Here is a 23,058-nt window from a genome sequence, read left to right as displayed (position 1 = left end):
GCTTGGCTTGGCTTGACTTGTTTAATAAATAGAACGGAATCAAGCTTTAAAAAAAGTTTATTTAGCAAACAAGCTCAATCCTAATTTAATTAGGCTTGGCTTGAAAGCCCGTGAGCTGACCTGATATATTATTATAATAAACAATACATTTTTATGTCATTGAATCATTAACCCTACCTTTTTAACCATATTTTTTTAGGGTTGTCTGTTGACATTCTCTCACGGTCACAATTTAACAAACAAGTTCTCTTACTATTGGTCTCTCTTTTTCTCCCTTGGTCACTGATGCTCACCGGCAAGTATACCGATCGCACAAGTAATATAAAAAGTAAGTAGAGTATCGTCTCCACAGGGATTGGGTCGAATATCAATTAATATTCCTTTTAAGAATGGAAGGGTTCAAATGGTTTTCGACAAATATTGTCGATTTGTGTAAAATTGAGAACTAAAATAAAGACTTGTTTTTATAATTTTTCTGTGATGAAGAATAAAATTAAGAACAAGAAAGATTTGATTTATAAAATTAAGAAAAGCATTGTAGCCAGAGCGCACTCACCTTATGATCCCCACTTATTACTTTGGATTGAGCAATTTAACCCTTTAATCTCAATTGGAATCCTAATCCCTTAGCAACCCCTCATGAGAATTAAGCAATGAACACGATAATTCAAACATCTGCAATTCAATACACATCTATTCATAGCAAGCATACGAACCGTTATCCTACCCCTTTCAGGATGAAAACCCCAATATTCCTATCTAGGGTTCTAACCCTCAAACTATCCTCAACTATCAAATTGATCAATTCTAATAAAGAGAAAATAAATTTAGCACAAGGTAAAGATAAAGAACTTTATATAAATGAGTATAAATAAACCAATCTGTCCTAACAAGGGTTCACATAGGATTTGTGACCCTAACTACAATAAAAAGTTAACTAGCCAAACATAATCATGGCTAAAAATCCAATATTCAATAAAAACGTAAACCTGATGAATTAAACAAAGAAGAAGAAAAGAAACTTGATCTTCAGATTCCTCTCGGAGCACCACCGTCGTCTCTCTCAGTAGAATAGGTCTGGATCCCTAATTCTGTCATAAGAATCCTATTTATAAGCCTCTTTTCTTTCTTCCAAAAATACCCCCAGGACAACACAGAATAATTTTCCCGCAACCCGGCGCCAGTTGGCGCCGGTTTGGAGTAAGTTTGCGCCACTCCACTGCCAGAATTGAAAAGTCGGAACAGCTTACTCGTAAGGTGGCGCCAGTTGGCGCCATTTTCTTCACAAAATTGGCGCCACTTTTCTTCTTTTTGGACGACACTTGGCGTGACAATTTTCTTCACTTTGGGCGCCTGTTGGCGCCATGAATTGGCCATGGATTTCGTGCTAGTTAGTGCCAATTTGGCGCCACTAGGCGCCATGGTTCTGTGACATTTTTGCTTTTCCAGAATCCGGCACCGGTTGGCGCCATAGTGGCGCCAACTGCTGTGAAGTTCGCAAACTGGCGCGGGTTCGCGCCAGTGTGGTGCCGGTCTGCGCCATGTTGCTGTCCATTGTACTGTGATACATCTGTGTGGAGTCGCGTCTACAGGCTTTTTATAATTTGTAATTTTCACTCCTTTTTCCTGTATAAACACAACCAATAGATGAGAAATATTATTGACATAGAAAGAATCAATATAATTAGCAAATATATATTTCAATTGCTCTTTTATGACTCAATTCTTATCAATTTTAACACAGAAAACCACACTTGCCAGAGGCACATCAAACCATTCCCAGATTTAAACGTTGTTGTCCCCAGCAATGTACAAGACTCAATCCAGGAAACAATCAATTATTCCAACATAACATCACACAGACAATCAATAGATCACTATGCTAAGCATGCTGAATCAATGCAAAGAACTCCTAACAATGCCTTCTATTCTCATGAAAATGTCAGAATCTAGCTTGAACACCCCTCACCAAAATAAACATATAACGCTCAACACTCAAGTATTTGGGGGAGTAACAATCACTCAATCATCACAGCAATAACATTACCATAAGCTTGATCATATTCTCCAAAATTCTTAAAAATGAAGAATCAAACACATGCATCAATTGATCAAAAGGACTTCACAGGTTGTAACTTGGCCGGGTTAATGGGTAAGAATATATGTACAATAGCTCAAACAACAATGAGATTGAAAAACTGGTATTATTTGACTTTAACACATTCAACTCAATGGTTTTGCTCCACTCAGATTCCCACAGAATTTCGGGAATTAATTCCTGTCAACCACATTTTCTTTACATTCACCCTTTTTCTTTTTCTTGCTTTTCTTTTTCTTTTTCTCCCTTTGTTTTAAGGGCACAGATGAAATTTTACATCCCCTAATTATTTGACCTCTGTGGAGCTTACCTTAATCTCTTTGTTTTATTTTCAACACATCAGTAATTCAATCTCAATCAAGGTAAGTCATATGGATATAGGCTAAACCATCAGCAGGAATTATGAACAAAATGGCTCAGGCTTAATGGGTTTAACAATGGAAAAATCAAACAGGTGGGCTATCTGGCCATGGCTAACAGAATAAAATTGCCTTAATCATTTCAATCAATGCATGCATCTCAGAGAAATAGAGCAAGTTCTAGAATGCTATCACAGTGAGGTCTCTCAAAATAAAATAAGTGTTTAAGCACAAAACCTCACCAGCTATGATGTCAAGCTAGACTTCTAAAAAAAACATCAGGCATCATTAATCATTCAAGCACAAAATTCAGACAAACGAGCACTCATGAAATCTACTCATGCCCATACAATATCATGCCCATACAATAAACATGATTTCTATGATGAATCAGTCAAGTTAACTAGGGAAAGCATATCTAAACCTAGGACTTGCTCAGAAAACATTTCCAATTTTTTTTTTATATAGCACACAAAATAACTATAAAAATAACTAAGAAAATTAAAAGAGTTAGAATATCTCCCCTGATAGAAGAATTGCAGCAGTTCTAAGATGCAAGCCTACCATTCTCAGATTTAGAGAATTGTTGTCCTCAGCAATAATTAAACCACAAGAAGGAAGAAAAACCTGCACAATTGAACAAACAGTGGCATATAGGATAATTATAATGCGCACATTAAAACATCATAAAGAGATATACCAACACAAAATAACCAAAAAAAAAATACGGAACAGAAAAATAAACTAATATACAAAATCTCCGTCAGCAAGGAGATATAATCAACCCTCTATGTCATCCCCTTCAGCAGCGTGGGATGACTCAGCAAATGGAGGGTCTGGTGGTACTGGATGCTTTGGTGTATGAGACCACCATTCCCAGATTTGTTCCAAACCATAAAGCCATGTTAAGAACTCTTTGAAGCATTGATTTTTTCGAGAGATAGAGTCTCGGTGTCTCTTGTCAAACTTCAGCTCTCGGTGTCTCTTCCAACTCGTATCAAAGAGTTTCACCACTTCCTTTCTCATTGACTTCTTCTTTGTAGGATTACGCTTCCTTTGAGGCGTCCTCACCTCTTTGACATCATCTTTTAGAGTTTGAGGAAGCTCTTTCAATTTCACTTTTGAGGTACCATCTTCTTTGTAATCATCTGCTTTTTCAGGAACTTCAAACACTACATTCTTTTTTCCTTAGCAGGAACAATCTTATGCGCCTCAAGTTCTTCATCAAGCTCTTGACTAGAAGATTTTTCTTCCTTCCCCATTTACTCGAGTCTAAAACAATCGCCTTTGCCAGAAGATTGTTTCATAGAGTCAAAGACATTGATGGTAATGGACTCATCATTCATCCTTAACTCTAGCTTCCCATTTTCAACGTCAATCATGGCACGAGATGTAGCTAAGAAAGGTCTACCCAGCAAAAGAGGCATCTCAGCTCCCCCTTCCATGTCCAGCACCACAAAATCAACAGAAAAGATGAACTTGTCCACCTTCACAAGAACATCTTCAATAATACCACTAGGCTTCCTCACAGACTTATCAGCAAGTTGAAGAGATGCTAAAGTAGGCTTCAACTCGGTGATTCCCAAGGAATTGCAAACAAAAAGGGGCATCAAATTAATGCTAGCCCCTATATCACATAATGCTCTGCCAATTTTAGTGTTCCCAATTTCAATAGGAATATTGAAGCTCCCTGGATCATGACGCTTAGGTGGAAACTTCTTTGTACAATAGCACTACACTCCTCAGTGAGTGTCACCGGTTGGCATTCTTGCAACTTGTGCTTCCTTGACAACAAATCCTTCATGAACTTAGCATAATTTGGCATGCTAGCCAAAGCTTCAACAAATGGAATGTTGACATGCAACTTCTTGAATATATCAAGAAACCTTCCATACTGTTGCTTCTGATCATCCTTCTTGAATCTTTCAGGATAAAGTGCCATGGCTCTCACATATTCGGGACTCAGCTCAAATTTCTTCTTTTCAGCAACAATAGGTGGCTCTTTTTCTTCACCTTTCTGAAGAGGTGTTTCAACATCAGAAGGAATCACCACCTCTTATCCTGGCTCCTCAACCGCCTTAAGCTTCTCATTAGCTTCCACATTTTTGCTCGGCTTTTCTGGAGCTGCTACCACTTTACCACTTCTAGTGGTGACAAACATACAATCCTCCTTGGGATTAGTAATTGTGTTACTAGGGAAGGTACCTGGAGTTCTATCAGCAATTTGCTTAGCCAGTTGGCCAATTTGAGTCTCTAAATTCCTGATAGATGCCTGTGTGTTTTTAGTATTGGCCCTAGTCTCTTCCATGAAGGCATTGGAGTGTTGAGCCATTTGTCCAACTAACCTCTCCAAATCAGAAGGTTCCTTAGCTTGGACTGGTGGAGGCTGCAAGTAGGGGTGTAAATGAGCTGGGCTGCGCTGGGCTTTGGCCATCCTGGCCCAAGCCTACGTCAAAAAAAATTTAGTCTATCTGGCCTACTGGCCTATTAAAGGCTTTATTTGTAGGCCAAGCCCGGCCCATTTTCAAAAATAAGAAAGCCTGTCATGGCCTACAGGCCTTGTAGGCCTCCCACTATATATACTAAGCAAAAAAAATAATTGTATAGAGCAAAGAAAGTTCCATTCATGCATGCACTAGTACTTCTCATAAGAAAAAAATGACAAACAAGAAAGAGTCAACATAATACCTCAGCTCTAGAATGTATATCATAGAGGAATAGAGTCAAAGAAATGGGAAAAATAGGAAAAATAAGAAAAATACAATTACTAGATGCTGAAATAAAGTCTACAAGAGAATGTCATTCATCTAAAAATCTTTAAACCACCATCAAGACAAGGGAAAGAAGAGTATTATTGAAAGATCTTCATCAGTAACATCATAATCCAGCAAGGTACCCATTGCTCCATGGTATTAAGCTGCAACAGCATGTAAAATTTGGAGACATTAGACAAGTTTTCCTTTCATAAAATAAAATAGCACAAAAAGTAAGAGATATTGGTATTTGGCACTTTGTGTCTTTGCCACATAAAATAAATATTATTTTATTATTTTATTTTAATAAATTAAATAGGCCAGCCTACAAGGCTGTAGGCCGGGCTTGACAAAATTGGCCTATGGCCTATCTATTAAAAAAGCTTTTTTATAAGCCTAAGCCTACTCTACTTTTCTGAAAGGCCGGGCCTGGGCTGGGCTCAATGTAGGCCGGGCCGTAGGCTGGGCTGGGCCAGCCTGGCCCATTTACACCCCTAGCTGCAAGTAGTTGTTGGAATTGTAATCAAGACCTGTGCCTTGAATCTTCCGGTTATAATTATTACCTCCGGGAGTAAAATTCTGACCTCTTTGAACATTTTGCTGTTGAGGTCTTTGATCATACCAAATGTCATTCACTTGCATTTGCTTAGGTGAATCATAAGGCATCTCAGGACATTCATTCGACTCATGATGGTCGTGGCAATATTCACACACAACAGCGGCAGCTTTAGTCTGAACACCAGCAAGCTGCATCTTGTCAAGCCTTGATGTCAAGTTTGCTACTTGGTGAGATAACAAACTATTTTCAGCCAGCACATCATTATTACCTTCCAGTTGAAGGATACCTCTCTTAGGCTTTGCTGACAACCCTTGGTTTTTGTTGGCAGCCATCCTCTCAATCAGCTCAAGAGTCTCGTTTGCTCTCAGAGTTTTAATAGTGCCTCCTGCTGCACCATTCAACACCATCTGAACCTCAGGTTTGCAACCATTGAAGAAGATTCTAACCTGATTACCAGCAATCAGGTTATACTAAGGACACCTTCTCATCAAATCGTTGAATTGGTTCCATGCTTCACACATTGATTCACCCTCAGATTGAGTGAAATTGGTGATATCATTCACCATCTGGTTGTACTTCTCCATTAAGAAGAACTGAGCAAAGAACTTCTGTGATAAATCATCCCAGGTTGCAATGCTTGCTGCAGGCTGCCTCTCTAACCAACTAAGAGCATTTCCCTTAAGAGCAAAAGGGAACAGCCTCAACCGGATTGCATCGTTCGACACCTTAGGGTGTTTGGTTGAGTCACAAATCCTCAAGAATCTGTCAACGAATCGGTGAGGATCTTCATTCTCCTCTCCTCCAAACTGAGCTCTCTCCACCAATTGAATATGAGAGGACTTGAGCTCCCAATTGTTGGCAACATTTGGCTGAACAATGCTCGCAATAGGCCTGTTGAATAATGGAGTTAGGATAGTATTCATGAGCGGATTGTCCTCTTCATTATTCCCTGCCATGGTGTGTGCTTCTTCAGAAAGTATTTCTAACTTATCGAATGCAAGCTTCTATCGAACAAGTTTTTTGTATCTCTTTTCAGTCTTGGTAATCTCCAAATCAAGTGGAAATTCTGGCTCTTTACCTCGCATACAACTCAGAAAAGAGATTAGTAGCACTGTTCAAATATCAAAAACAAAAATAAAATCCAATCTTAAAGATCAAAATTAATTGATATAAGAAACGCCAATCCCCGATAACGGCGCCAAAAACTTGATGCTCACCGGCAAGTATACCGATCGCACAAGTAATATAGAAAGTAAGTAGAGTATTGTCTCCACAGGGATTAGGTCGAATATCAATTAATATTCCTTTTAAGAATGGAAGGGTTCAAATGGTTTTCGACAAATATTGTCGATTTGTGTAAAATTGAGAACTGAAATAAGGACTTATTTTTGTAATTTTTCTGTGATGAAGAATAAAAATAATAACAAGAATGATTTGATTTATAAAATTGAGAAAAGAATTGTAGCCAAAGCGCACTCACCTTATGATCCCCACTTATTACTTTGGATTGATTTAAAATATTCAATTATATAAATACTCAGATAATTATCATCTAAAATTAATTAGTTAAATTCCAATCCCTTGGCAATTTAACCCTTTAATCTCAATTAGAATCCTAATCCCTTAGCAACCCCTCATGAGAATTAAGCAATGAACACGATAATTCAAACATCTGCAATTCAATACACATCTATTCCTAGCATGCATACGAACCGTTATCCTACCCCTTTTCAGGATGAAAACCCCAATATTCCTATCTAGGGTTCTAACCCTCAAACTATCCTCAACTATCAGATTGATCAATTCTAATAAAGAGAATATAAATTTCACACAAGGTAAAGATAAAGAACTTTATATAAATGAGTAGAAATAAACCAATCTGTCGTAACAAGGGTTCACATAGAGTTTGTGACCCTAACTACAATAAAAAGTTAACTAGCCAAACATAATCATGGCTAAAAATCCAATATTCAATAAAAACATAAACCTGATAAATTAAACGAAGAAGAAGAAAAGAAACTTGATCTTCAGATTCCTCTCGGAGCACCACTGTCGTCTCTCTCAGTAGAATAGGTCTGGATCCCTAATTCTGTCATAAGAATCCTATTTATAAGCCTCTTATCTTTCTTCCAAAAATACCCCCAGGACAACACAGAATAATTTTCCCGCAACCCGGCGCCAGTTGGCGCCGGTTTGGCGCAAGTTTGCGCCGCTCCACTGCCAGAATTGAAAAGTCGGAACAGCTTGCTTGTAAGGTGGCGCCAGTTGGCGCCACTTTTCTTCTTTTTGGGCGCCACTTGGCGTGACAATTTTCTTCACTTTGGGCGCCTGTTGGCGCCATGAATTGGCCATGGATTTGGCACCACTAGGCGCCATGGTTCTGTGACATTTTTGCTTTTCCAGAATCCGGCGCCAGTTGGCGCCACTTGCAAAGTACCGCTATGAAGTTCGCAAACTGGCGCGGGTTCGCGCCAGTGTGGTGCCGGTCCGCGCCATGTTGCTGTCCATTGTGCTGTGATACATCTGCGTGGAGTCGCGTCTACAGGCTTTTTATAATTTGTAATTTTCACTCCTTTTTCCTGTATAAACACAACCAATAGATGAGAAATATTATTGACATAGAAAGAATCAATATAATTAGCAAATATATATTTAAATTGCTCTTTTATTACTCAATTCTTATCAATTTTAACACAGAAAACCACACTTGCCAGAGGCACATCAGTCACTCACTTTTTCACTGTTTTACCTCAACCTTCTCTATTTCATGAGCTGGATCAATGTTTAAGAAGAAACTGCGTAACTCATTATTCGATCATAAAGTTTCGGCTTTAATGTATTTTGAATTGGTTCCAAACTAGCCCATGGATCGAATCTCTAATGGGATAGTTGAATGAATTGAAAATGTTATTTTTTTGTTTTGGCTAGATAGCATGAAAGATGTAATTATCTGTAAATTGAGTGGGTTCTATGATTTTTTTTCCTCTTACGAATGAATACATATTTTGATGCATTTATAGTTTCACATTTAGACGTATATGAGTTTGGAAAAAATATATTTTATAATTATAAATGAGTCAAGTCAAGCTCAAGCCAAACTTTTAATTTTTTATAAACAAGCCAAGTCAAGCCTAGAATTTAGCTTGTACTAGGTTAATGGGTCAAGCCAAGCTCAAAATATTTTTCATAGGCTTGGTTCGTTTAAGCTAAAATTTGGCTCGACTCAGCTCATTTACACACATAATATTGATTATATTAATTAATTGTGTCATCCTTGTCTTGTAGCGAGGAGTGGACATTGGACCTAAATGAGACCAATTCTTGAACACAATGGTTGAACTTGGAAGTTGTATCTATGTAATTGTCTAAATTATAGTTCTCGACTTCTCGCAAATCTCACCTACGCGAGAATGGTGGATGGTAAGTGGCGATCGGCAAGGACGATAAGCGGTGATTGAAAGCAAGCAATGACCGGTGGTTAGGTTGAAAAGAGGATTTTTTTTATGAAAATTATTAAGTATTTTTAATTGCTACAATCTAATAGCGTGAGGAGGTTAATTGATTCGAGGAGGGATATTCTCACTACCAAAATTTTTCACTACCTATCTAATCACCATTAGATTAACATTTTCTCTCTCTTCAAAAACTTTTTAACATTCTCTCTCTTTGATCCAATGGTGATGTGATGGGTAGTAAGTTAGTAGTAAGAATTTTTGGTGGTTAGAATATCCTCACTCAGTCGATTCAATTGAAAGTGTATAGTGTTTTTTTCCAACAAGTAATGAAATTAAAGAAGTTAAAGGGTGATTTTATGCAATTTATCCATTTGCTTTTCTCTATAATCTACTCACAATATTCATTACAATTAGGGATGTTCATTAACCGATCTAAACCACGATGATAGAACCGAAAATCGAAAAACTGAAAACAAAAAAAAAACTGCATATTTTAATTGGTTTGGATCAGTTTTTGATTCGGTTGGTAAAAACTGGTCCAATCCAAATCGATCCAATGTATTATGTATTTATTATTTTTGAAAGATGGTGACTTGGAATCTTGTTATTTTGTAGACTTGCAATCTTGGATGTTGTTGATAGCAAACTATCTTGTATTAGTTTTTTATTGGTTATTAATCTATTTTAACTCTTCATGAATTTGTAGACTTGTTTTAGTTTGAAAACTTGAATTTTCCAATGGTTTATAACTTTGCACGACTTTATTTTGATATAGCTAGTTATTTGTGTAGATACAAGGTATGTTTTGATGATATCAAAATGGCAACAACAAAAGGAGAAGAGCTTTGATCAAGAGCAAAAAGCATCAACCGTATGTGAATATTGAAAATGTATGATGTAGTCACACAAGAAGAGTAATGTCATATCAAAGTGGCAAGATCATTGGATCAAGAGCAACAAGGAATAATTAGAAGAGCAACATCAAGATCAAAGATAACTAACCATGGACAACATCTAAGAGAATCTCAATATCATAACATGGTGAAAAATGATCAAAACCAACAAAGTGCCAAACATTGTCATATTCAACAAGTCAAAGCATCAAGTTCAAAAAAAGATCCAAGAAACAAGACATAAAGCTAAGTCTAAAATCATATTTGAAATATATCTTTAGGACTTAGAATATATGTGAGGGTATATGGTAGATTGCATTGCATGAGCTCAAAGTTTTTCTCAAAATAAATTTGTTTTTCAAATTGCATAATCATAATCTTTATATACTTGAAATAAATTTGAAAAATCCAAGGAAAAGATCCTTGACATATTTTATAAATTCAAAACATATTTATCAAGTCAAGATCTTTCACAAAAAGCGATTGGAAGCAAGCTAGAACACATTTGAGCCTAAAATTTGTTGCTTAATTTTGCTTCAGTCTTACATACAACTTTTCGTATCTAAGATGACGAATTTGGATCTTGTGTTCTTCATAAAAGTTGTAGATCTTTCTTTCATCTTTCCAACGAGACCAAGATTACATCAATCCGACAATTATAACTCAAGTTATACCCAAAATACGAAACAGTGTTCTTGCTGTCAATAAAGCATTCGAATACCCGATGCAGTATTCGAATACCTGATGAAGTATTCGAATACAACACGAAAAGTATTCGAATACTTGCTGGCAGAAGGTCTATAACGGCTATAAATGAAGTATTCGAATACCACACGAAAAGTATTCGAATACTTACTGGGCAGAATGCATAAAACGGCTATAAACGACTAGTTTTCAATGAAAACACTATAAATACATTCCTTATGACCCTAAAACATATAGATCACTATTCCTACACATCTTAAGGATGATTTGAGAGCTTCTACACTATCATTTGCATATTCTTTCATATCTTTCAAAGATCAAATATATTTGAGCTCATATCTTGAAAATCCATATACCCATAGTGCTTCAAGTTGTATATCCACACTTTGAGAGTGTATATTCATTTCCTAATATTTTCCTTCTTGTATTCTTGAGTTGAAAGGGTTGTGAGACCCATTATTTGAGAGGTAGCCAAATACCTAAGTAAATTTGGAGTGAATTGTAAGGTTACCAAGTACCCGTAAACTTGGAGATTGAAAGGTATCCAAGCACCCGAAATCTTGGAAGATTGTAAAGGTTTGTCAAGCACCCATGAAGCTTGACCATTAGTGAAAGAGTTGATCGAGCGGCTTCAGTCTGGACGTAGGTCACAAGTGGTGGTGACCGAACCAGGATATATTGTGTTAGCAATTCTCTAAACTCTAAACTCTTTATTTCTAGCACTTTAATTGCTTCATTGATATGTTGTATGTGCCAGTATAAGTTCTATAATTGTGATACATTATATGTTATGAATTCTTTGAATGCATTGATTAGCTTTTCATATGTCAAAGTGTACTTGAAATGATTATTTAGAAACTAGAAGGGAGCTTTTGCGAAAATCTTGTAATACTCAATCCACCCCCCTCTTGAGTACGGAAGCCACATTCCCAACAATTTGTATGGCTGAGATTTTAGGTTTTTTGAAAAATCAAAAATCGATCAAATCCAAATCGAATAAAATTGGATTGGATCGAATTTTAAAAAAAAATCCAAACCGAAGGGATTGAATAAGATGATTTTTGCTTCAAAACCAATCCAATTCAGACAGCGAACACCCCTAGTTACAATCACTTAATTACAAGACCGGAATAGGGGGGATACACGTTACACCACGATTTTGAATCAGAAGAGATATTTCAAGAAATGGCAGATCTATTCACTCTATCAATAACCGAGCCGGATCTGGTGTATCCTAAGGGATTTGCCTTTTGTATGGATTCCTCCGGATTGGATCAAAAACAATTCTTGTTAATAACGAAGATCCCAGTAGTTTATTAAACTCGTCCGCATATGCAATCTTTTTTTTTTAATTTACTAGTTAGTGAAATTATGTAAAATAGAAAAAATATTCAAAATAAATACTTAAAAATTCAGCACAGGAATTCTTGAACCCAAGAATTCAGAATAATTAGTTCTTGATTACCTAGAATAGAATAACCACTTAGAATAACAAAATAGATAATAAGGAATATAAATTGGTTCAAGAACATTGCCCAAACTACCAAAAGAAAACCATAGTCCAAAATAATAGGAGTGTCCATCAACTTATCCAAATCTATTCAAATCGCCATAACTGAAACGAAAAATCGATAACTGAATTAACCGAAAATTGAAAACCCAAAAATAAAAAAAAATGGCATATTTTAATTGGGTTGGATATATTTTCGGTTTGGTTGGTAAAAACCGATCCAATGTATTATATATTTATTATTTTCAAAAGATGTTGACTTGTAATCTTGTTGTTTTGTAGACTTGAAATCATGGATGTTATCCATAGCAAACTATCTTATTTTAGTTTTTATTATCTATTAATCTATTTTAACTCTTCATGAGTTTTAAGACTTATTTTAATTTGAAGATTGAATTTTTCAGTGATTTGTAACTTTGAATGATTTTATTTTGATATAGCTAATGATTTATATGATTGAAATTTTTGGCTTTTCGAAAAATCGAAAACTGATCCAATCCAAATCGAATATAATTGGATTGGATTGGATCGGATCAGATTTTAAAAAAAAAACTGAAGGGATTGAATTAAATAATTTTTGCTTCAAAACCAATCCAATCCAGACCACAAACACCCCTACAAAATAATACAAGGCCTTAAGTACAGAGCACTGCCAGCTATACTATGTGCATGGAGGGAATAGGGACATTGACCGTATTGCCATTTTTCTCCACATAATATACCTGAATTCCATGGAGTGCAAATTTTTTTTAAAACTGCCACCACATCATAGTCGACGAGGTATGTAGCTATGATAGACAGGATGCGTAGCACGTTCATATTGGCTGGAAAAGTCTTGGAGGTCTGTTGGACCAAAGTCGCTACATTGTGTAGCAACTTTTCTAGCCAATATGAATGTGTCATCTTTCCCATCCATAGTAGCTACATACCTCAATGACTATGATGCCATAGCAGTTTGAAAAAAAAAATTGCACTCCGTAGAATTCAAGTATATTATATGGAAATAGATGCTAGTACGATCAATATTCCAAAGGAATATGTGTCGTCGAATACAAATTATGAATCATATCAAACATGTTTTAGAACCATGAACATTAAACTAGCACCTTAATAATAAGATAAAGAATTCAACAATTGTTTTTGGCATAAATGATATCCCATGAGGTTCATATAATAGTAGTTTATTATCAAGGTGATTTGGATAAATTTAAAAAAACGTGTTTTTATGATTTTTTTTTTCAAAAATTACTCGTTTTAATTTTTGATGAAATACTAAAAAAAATTTATAACTTTTGTTTTTCCCCCCAAAAATCTAGTCTAACTATTATATTTTTTAAAAAGATGTTTTAAATTAAAAACGTTAGAAAAAAAGGTCCTTTAAAAGTTTATCAAGCCATTAATATTGATCTATTGACGAGGGATTCGGCTAAATTATAAAAAGTCACGTGTTCAAAGTTCAAACCTTAGTGTCACTATTATATACAAATTTTTTTTTATCATAATAGCTCGCATCTCAATAACTCAAAGTTGAACAGAAATATTAGCTTGAATTTGATTTCGATTATCATTCTTTAACTTTAAGAAAAAAATATTTGATTTTTTAATCAAGGGAAAAGTTATATTTACAAATTTTTTATTTACAAATTACACTATATCTGACCAGTCATACACTAATCAAGAGGTATGATCGATCATACTTAATGTAATTTGTAAAAAAAAATTGTAAACAGATCTTTCCCCTTTAATATCTTTCCTTTGTCAAAACAATAACATCTTTTCAATAATTGTCTTTTTTTTATATCATATTAATCTCAGTTTAGTTAAAAACTTTGATTTAAGATAATCCTTATTAATTTAAAATTTTCAATAAAAGAAATTAATCATTAACATAATTTTTTTAGTCAAAGTATATGATAGTTGAAAAATTCAGGTGGACAAATGAAAAGAGAGGAATCTCAAGTCCTTCATCAAGTAGAGTTCATTGAATGATAAATCACTACAAGTGAGGGAGATATGCGATACAAATAACGAAAAATCCAATTTTAAAAATGGTAATTGTGCAGTGTCAGCAAGTGCAAATGACCCAATTACTTACAAATTATGAATACTCCTCGAGATTTATGAATATTATGTTACATGATGAAGCTTACATCATGCTACACTCACAATGCAAGTGGGCTCCACAAATTTTGGTGGGACCCACTTGCATTGTGAGTGTAACATGATGTGTACTCTAATGGTTATAGGATCTCATATCTTAAAATGCAGGTTGACACGAGAAATAATAAATTAATTTAATTAAATACAGATGGTGGTGGAAGACTCAAAATTTTCAAAAGTTGAACTTCAAATACCAAAGGCTCCTGTGCATGAGAAAAAAGGCTGCGTCGAGGACCAAACTGCAATTAACAAGAATAATGTCAACAATTTACTACATTCAAAGATCACTATAAACAATTGAACTTAGTAGTTAAATGCATACCTAACCGTTTACCACACAAAAAAAAAATGCGTATCTAACCTCTTCAGGTATTGGTTTCAAGTTCTCATTTACATATCCTACCGAAGGTGGGATCAGTGCTCTTCTCTTTCCTAGAATTGAAATCCCACAAAAGAGTAACCACAATGATAAGGGGAGCGAGAAAATAAAATTGAGAGGGGAGAGGGGAGAGAAATTATAATGTACATTTTTTCTTTGAAGTTACAACTATTTGTATGATAATAAAAAATAGAAATGGTACTTATAACTAAAGACTTTTATAAATTTTGAAGGGAGCAAACACTAAATTTATGATAAAAAAATCAGAAATAACACTCAATTTTAAAGATTTATATAAATTTTGAAGGGAAGGCGTTTCTAGTCCCTTCCTCATTTCACCACTATCAACATGTACAATTTCCACAAAAACAGTGATGACTACAGAACTACATAAATGTAGAAAAAGAATTGAACATGTTGCCACCCTAGCCATTTCTTGTGGTTAAAGATGCTAAGGATGCAGAGATCAGATTGTTATGTTATATGATTGCATGCCAAAAGTTTGGACTAAAACATGTATAAAAAAATCATGAGGCAATATTGGTTAGTTCGGAAAATAATGACAATATCTTGGAACATACCACCAACTCTCATGCCAATCAGAACCTCCTTTAAACCCGCTATCATCTGTTTAAAAATGTAACTTGCATAATGAGACATCTTAATTATTAATTGTTTACAAAAGAACAAGAGGCAGATACTTGTGTGCACAAGGCTAAATGCTGCATTACTAGTGACATGACAATAACTGTGTGCACAAGGCTCCTACTTGTGAGGGTATGCATTTTTGCAATAGGCAATTTTCCAGACTCAAATCCGTGATTTGGATTTTCCAGTCACAAGGAGCAACTTTACAGCTGCTCCAAGGCTCGCTCTCTAATTGTTAATCATTTCTTTTCATTTTTTTACTTTTCCATTGAATTAAGGAATTATTTAACTATATCTACGCTCAAATTATGATAACATATAAGTAACCTCATCTGAAATGAATGGTAAAACACATTTGAGAGTTCAGTGGACACCACAAGTTGAATGCAAGAAACTCACCTGATTTTCATCCAGAGGAAGTATAACAGGTTTACTTTCTCCACTGAATTGGTTCACTGTACTATCATTAATGAAACCAAGCAACAGTAGGAGTGTAAGACAATTTTAGGTCAGATATACTGGCTTAAGGCCAATAAAGGGGGGAAAATATGAAACAATGATAGAGTATGTCTGCAAATATCATTATGAATTGGGTCATGCAATCAGTGTAATATCAAGATTTTCTGCAAGATAATTTGTTTTTGGAAAATTCACAGTATGCATTACCTGAAAACAAAGTATCCATTTGCACGCCTGCATACATAATTGAATTCAACCAAATCTCCAGCATGTGCTTCTGGTCCTTCTCCTTCAACAATATCTAATTTGAAAACATATATCAATACCTATTTATGCACAAACACTTGTATTGACAGCTTGATTTCTTTCAATTAGAAGGAATAGTAAAATGCATAAGGTTTCAATGCTTTTATCAAGAACCATTTTGAAGAAGCATGGAAGAATCAAATGCTGCTTACTCAAACTGTCAAACAAACAAACAAACACACACACACACACATACAAAGAGGAAAAAGAAAGAATGTAAGCCTTTGCATCAAGCAGGAATGAGACTCATCAGTGTGAAACCTCAAAGTGTTCTTACATTAACAATTTATCCCACATGTATAACACATTTTGCTAAAGAGATATAACATGGAAGTTTCAGAACTCTTTACCTTGAATTCTCACTCCACTGGCTAGCTTCAAAGTCCTAGATGCTTCACATAAAAAACAATAAATCACATATCACAATACACTGACACTTTTCAATTCACTAAAATAAGAAAAGATATATATAAAGGAAAAGTGAAAAAAAAAAAACACAGACAAACCGTATGACTTCAGGTTCCTTCATGTCTGGCATAATTGGTGCAGCAAAAGCAGGAGAAGCATAACATATCATGTGGTTAATACCCAGAAACTGAAGAATCAGCCTTCTTGAAAATCTTTTCATCGTTATTGTGGAGACTCTCTTATGCAAGCTCTTACAAACATCATAGTTGAAATTTGCATCCTTCATGCAGCTGGATTTATCAAGGTTTGAAGAAATTTTTGCATTAGAAGGATCTATTTTGAATTGATATATAACTGTTCACTACTCATAATACTTAATAAAAAAAAACCACTCCCCGTTAAACCCGACTAGCGAGTGTGGGGTGGAGGAAATCCTTGTACGCAACCTTATCCTTGCATAATTACAAAGAGACTGTTTCCTGGATTCGAACCCATGACCTTTCAATCATGAAGGAACAGTTTTACCACTACTCCATTTCGCCCCCTTTACTCATAATACTTAATAGCATATAATAAAATGGAAAAACTATTCCCAATGTTACATAAAATTAGATTTCCTTTTATAGACCCTTCAATAACTGTGTAGCCTTTTACTTTTACTTTTACTTTTACTTTTTCTTTCTTTTTTCAAGTGGTAGGGTCCACATATTTGACCTCATATTTATCTATATGATACGAAACAACTTTCTCGTCTCACATGACATTAATAACACCCATAATAAAATGAAAGAAATTCTACAAATTTATCTATGCTACCAACCTTGGCTAAATTTTTCGGAAGGGAATATAGCTGAATTTTTCACAGCAACATAAAGCAGGGTATTTGAATATTATAAGTATTTCAATGGTGCAGAGAAAGATGACAAAGAGTCTGAATTCCCAATAAGATTTGGCAAAACAGTTCGCTGGCTCTGTCAATGACAAAACCATGGTCTTGGACATAATTGTTATGAAAAATAAATTAGAAGGAATTTTTATACCTTGGAGATGCAGACACAGAAGCAGCACATGGAGGTGGAACCAAGCGAAATGGTGAAACTCCCATACTCAACTTGGAACTTCAGAGTTCTGGTCGTGACCACTGACCACTGTACCAGCCAAGTTTAAAACCGTGTGAAGCGTTATCTCTTGACTCTATCCAAAAGTAACCACGTCAGCTTCTGCCGATGAGTTTGGACCCACTATTAGCTGTCTAAATGTTTTTGCCCTAATTTAATTGAACTCGTTTTACAAATAATGCAAAAACTAATCTCATATTACATCTGATAAAAAAAATTTTACACGCTCTTCAATAATTGTGTCACCTCTTTTTTTCTTTTCTTTTTATTTTTCTGGTGGAGCCCACAAATTTGTCTCTATGACATGAGATAACTTATCTTCTTTAATATGAGATTAATAAAACCCTATAAATAATATAAGGATTCGCTTTTTCTACGATCAATGTAGATAACTTATCTACAGTGAGCCAAAACGACATCGTTTTGAGGCAGAAATCAAGATATTTTTGTAATTATAATTTATTTTAGGATTATAATAGCCTTTTTCATTATAATTTTTTAAATTTTAAATCCAAAACGACGTTGTTTTGAGAGTGAATGTAGATAACTTATCTACATTCACCTTAGAAACATTAAATCCATAATATAAAGTTAAAAAATAGGAATTAGGCCACAAATCTATTTAAAAGGCTTGATCTCTAAGTAGGGGTGTTAACAGGCCGAGCCGAGCCGAGCTTTGATCTTAACGGGCCAAGCCTGTATTTAAACGTGTCCGACTGGCCTTAGCCTGTTACCTGTTACGAATATAATATTGGTCTGTGTGAAGCCTGTCTTAGCCTGCTAGCATGTTAAAGAATAAAAATAAGAGAACAGAATTCCACAAAAAATCAATTTCCATATAGAAACCTTAGCTTCCAATTTGCAGCAATAATTTACAAACTAAAAAATAAATTGACACAAACGAGTAGTGCACAGTGGAACGAATGAGTTTTTGTGGGTTTGTTTGTGTGAAGGAGGATGAAGGATAATATAGAACAGCAGTAGTAATTTCATAAATATACATAAATTCAATATATATCCAAATAGCATAATATAGAACAAAATCATTCAAAAAGTCTGTTAAACCAATAAAATGGAGTGAAATAAATTGATGAGAGAGAGTTACTGCAAGTAGTATAAAAAGTATAAATAAATATTTATATACTAGGCTAGCCTGGGAGGCTCTAAGGCTGAACTTCTGAATTAGAGCCTGAGGCCTTTTTATTAAACGAGCTTTTATACAAGTCCAAACCTGGTTCCAACACGAGCTTTTATTAAACGAGCTCAGGCCTTTACGAGTCGAGCCAAAGGCCCATGGCTCGTTTACCACCCCTATCTCTAAATCTTTACGTTAGGGATGTATTTTTTAATAAATAATGTTTTTTTATTTTTTTTAATAACATAATATCTTATTATTTTTTAATAAAATAATATTTAAGGTTGTGACGTGATTTTATCTATTATATTATTTTAATTTTCTATCAATTTAAGCATACAAAATAAATAAAATAATCATAACCTATATTTTACATAATAAAATATAGGGAAAAACATCTATCCTTTTAACGGATATAAGTTTATATCCTTTTAGATCCTAACCGTTGATTTCCATCCATCAACGGTTATAATCTATTGGGCCAAACTTAATAGGCCAAATTTATTATTAATTAATTAATAATTTTAATCCAATAAATTATAACCGTTGATGGACAAAAATCAACGGTTAAGATCTAAAAGGATATAAGTTTATATCCTTAAAAGAATAGATGTTATTCCCTAAAATATATTATTTTTTAAGACTTAATAGGTTCGATAGTTCAAACCAAGCCTTAATTTTTAAAAGTGAAGCCAAATTTACAATTTGATTTGTACCAAACTAACAAATCAAGCAAAATTTGAAATATTTTATGTAAATTTAACCCATTAGAGTTTGGATTGGCTTGGTTTAAGTTTTTGGATTCAAGGAGGTGTTTGGTAAGAGGTTTTTTTTAGAATAATTGAGAAAGTTGAGATGGATTTTCTAATTGACTATATTTGGCAGGAGGTTTTAAAAATTTTACCCATCATTCGGATTTACATAGCAATTTCAGTTTGTGTGTAAAATTGAAAAATTTTGTCATTTCAGAATACCATTCAGATGGTGATATTCTCATTACTCCATCAAACTAAAAAGTAGGAAAAAAAAAAAAGCAATGAACACAAATATTCCTTGTAAAAAAATATGCCAAAAGAAAACGGGAGAGATAGTCTTCTTTATATTTAATCAAGGGTTAGTTTTGTAATTTTTATCTCATTTTTTATCAATATTTTACCTTCAACCAAATTAGATTTAGAAAATTTAACCCAATTTTTTCGTAAATTTTGGCCTACCAAATAATTTTTTTAACTTTTCTACCAAATTCATTTTATTACTATATTCCTAGTAATTATATTTTCCTAGTAAAAAAAAAAATTCTCCTCTACCAAACGTCCTCTAACATTTTACCTAATATCAGAATTTCACTTGTCAAATGATCACAAATTCAATCCTCGTCACATTTTTTTATTAATAAAAATATGAATTTCACTTGTCAAATGATCACAAATTCAATCCTAGTCACCTTTTTTTTTATTAATAAAAATACGAATTCACTTGACTCTTTTATATTCTTACACATGACATGGCCCGCATTAGCTGTTGCTATTAACTTTGAACTTTCACTTTTTTTTTTTTTTTTTTAAAAAAAGCGCCTCTGTGCAAAGCGTGTTACTGGGATTTAACTACTACTTGAAGGAACTAAAAATTCGTTGATGTTTTTTCATACATTCCTTGTTGTTGTGGGGTACAAGTTTATCCATATTCTACTGCGCTTGATTGGTACAAGTTTAAAAGGAGAAGACAAGAATAACGTTACAATGGACAAAAAATAACTGAATAATTACATGTTAAACCAAGCTAAGGGTGCGTTTGTTTGAGATTTGTTTTTATTCGAAGGGGGAAAAAAATCACTTTTGAAGTATATCTGTTTGTTGAGACAACCAAAATTGGGCTAGGCTAAACCAATCTAAGGTCTGTATTAGTATAGAATATAACCTGAATTGCAAGTCAAAAGGAAAAAAGAAAAAGAAAGATGTTAGTTAATCAAAATCATTTATTATAAAAGTTATATATATTGAACAATGAATCACATCAAAATAGGAAAATTTAGTATGATCATAATATAAAATTATTTTCAATATACCACGTAATATTTATATATCTTGTTCAATTTTAATAGTTAAACAATCAAAAGATAAAATTTGGTTTTTTAACCTCCACAAAATAACAAATCTGTTTTATGATATTTGACGATCTATAACTGATGTTAGAAAATTAAATAAATGAATAACATTATAATAAAGTCACGTCTATCGGAGCAAGATAGGAATTTTTTTAATGTGTTTCAGGACTATCGTGGTTTTTTCACTCAAAAATTGACACCTATATTAATTTTTTTTCTTCTCTCTCCTCAATTTTTTTTCTCTTTCTCTCATTTCAGTTTAGTCAAATTTTTTTTGCTCCGGAACCATGTAACTTCGCTCGAAGACCTAGTCCTTATCCAAAAAGCCTTCAAGTCATTAAAAAATAAAAAAAAATCTTTGAATGAATAATTAATTAAACAGAAAAAATATTAATTTAACTTAATAAGCTCAAAAGACATATGTCATAAAATGAATTTTTTTTTTTACGTAAATGTAAAAACAAATGGTACAGAAATCATATCATTATAAAAAAAAAAAAAAAAACTCAAGTTAATAAGAGTGTATTACATATTAAACATTAAAAGTAAGGCTAGAAGGATTAATACGTTAAAATATCGCTACAATTTTTATCTTTATTTTTTGGTAATGATATCGCTACAAAATTTAATAAAACTAATATAAGCCGGAGATACAAAAACTACCAAAAGAGATACTGGGGGTACATGACTTGTCCCAAAAAGGATAATTGAAATCATAAAATTTAAAAAACTAATAAAACTAAAAGCAAGTTTCCAAAAAAAACTAAAAGCATAATATATAATAATAGATTAATAGGTAATGTCCCAAACAACAAACAATTATTATATCTAACATGGTTGAATAAATTTTCAATTTGTTCTGATGTTTTAAATTAGAAATAGAGAAAAAAAAACAATACGAAATGAGAATTTGTAATTGGCAATCCAACCAATTATTTAAAATGAAAAAAAAGTATTCAAATCAAACTTATTTCTAAAATCCATATATAAAATCACGTTCACCTTTAATTTAATTTAAAGCATATGTTAACTCACTAAAAAGTATAAAAATAATTCTACCAAAAAAAGAGAGTATAAAATTAAATTAAATTTACTCATGTAATCCCAAAATAACGTTATTTTATGTTATTAGAGATAAATTTATCTCATGTTACATGAATTTTTTTTAAATATATATATATATATATATATATATATAATGTTTCTTATATTATAAGAGATAATTTTATTTCCTACATACACATAAAAGTGTATAAAGCCCATGTGAAAAGAAGATTAAAAAAAGAAAAATATGAACCCCATATACTTTTAGGCTTTAATGTTTCTAAAGTGAATGTAGATAAGTTATCTACATTCGCTCCCAAAACGATGTTGTTTTGGGTTGAAAAATTAAAAAATTATAATGAAAAAACTATTATAATCCTGAAATAAATTATAATTACAAAAATACCTTGATTTCTGCATCAAAACGATGTCATTTTGGACTCACTGTAGATAAGTTATCTACATTGACTGTAGATAAATTATCTATATTGACGGTAGAAAAAGCGAACACATACTTTTATGTATATATAGGAGATAAAATAATCTCATACAAGATAAATATTTATTTCTGTATATTACTTCAGTTAGTTAAATTAAAAACAAAGGGACGAGATATTTTATACCAATATAAAATTTAGAAGTCTTATATCAAATTTTGTTCGTTGATTTATTTGCATCTTATGGTATAAATATTTAATAAATTAGAATTATTAAATGTAAATAAAATTAATAATCAAAATTGGAAAGATAACTAGTGCATTAAAATGGAATGGATCTTGATTACCAAAAAAAAAATAAAAATGGAATGGATCCCACTATCCGAATTATGCGATCCTTTGGCATTTTGAATTTTGGCCCAAGCCTGTTTAACATAACATTGTGAAATAGTCGTACAGAAAGATCTAGAATCGAAATCTTCCCTATATATAAACACATGAGTCATAGAAGGATCTAGAAACCCTAGT

General features: G+C 33.4%; 1 protein-coding gene across 1 annotated transcript; it reads right to left on the bottom strand.

The window, feature by feature from the left end:
• Positions 1 to 14,367: 14,367 nt before the first annotated feature.
• Positions 14,368 to 17,854, bottom strand: LOC133305981 (peptidyl-prolyl cis-trans isomerase FKBP16-1, chloroplastic). Its single transcript, XM_061506248.1, has 8 exons — positions 17,733 to 17,854; positions 16,791 to 16,982; positions 16,635 to 16,669; positions 16,186 to 16,279; positions 15,919 to 15,979; positions 15,453 to 15,498; positions 14,854 to 14,924; positions 14,368 to 14,731 (listed from the first exon to the last, which is right to left on the bottom strand). The coding sequence occupies exons 1-8, from the start codon at positions 17,795 to 17,797 to the stop codon at positions 14,627 to 14,629; spliced, it is 669 nt and encodes a 222-aa protein (XP_061362232.1). The 5' UTR covers positions 17,798 to 17,854; the 3' UTR covers positions 14,368 to 14,626.
• Between the last annotated feature and the right edge of the window lie 5,204 nt (positions 17,855 to 23,058).

This window comes from Gastrolobium bilobum, unplaced genomic scaffold, assembly GCF_033153095.1.
Source record: "Gastrolobium bilobum isolate Gb01-03AN ecotype WA unplaced genomic scaffold, APGP_CSIRO_Gbil_v1 utg31018, whole genome shotgun sequence".
In the NCBI taxonomy this organism is placed as follows: Eukaryota; Viridiplantae; Streptophyta; class Magnoliopsida; order Fabales; family Fabaceae; genus Gastrolobium; species Gastrolobium bilobum.
The sequence above is the reverse complement of the archived record's forward strand: the minus strand, read 5'-3'. Positions and strand labels throughout refer to the sequence as shown.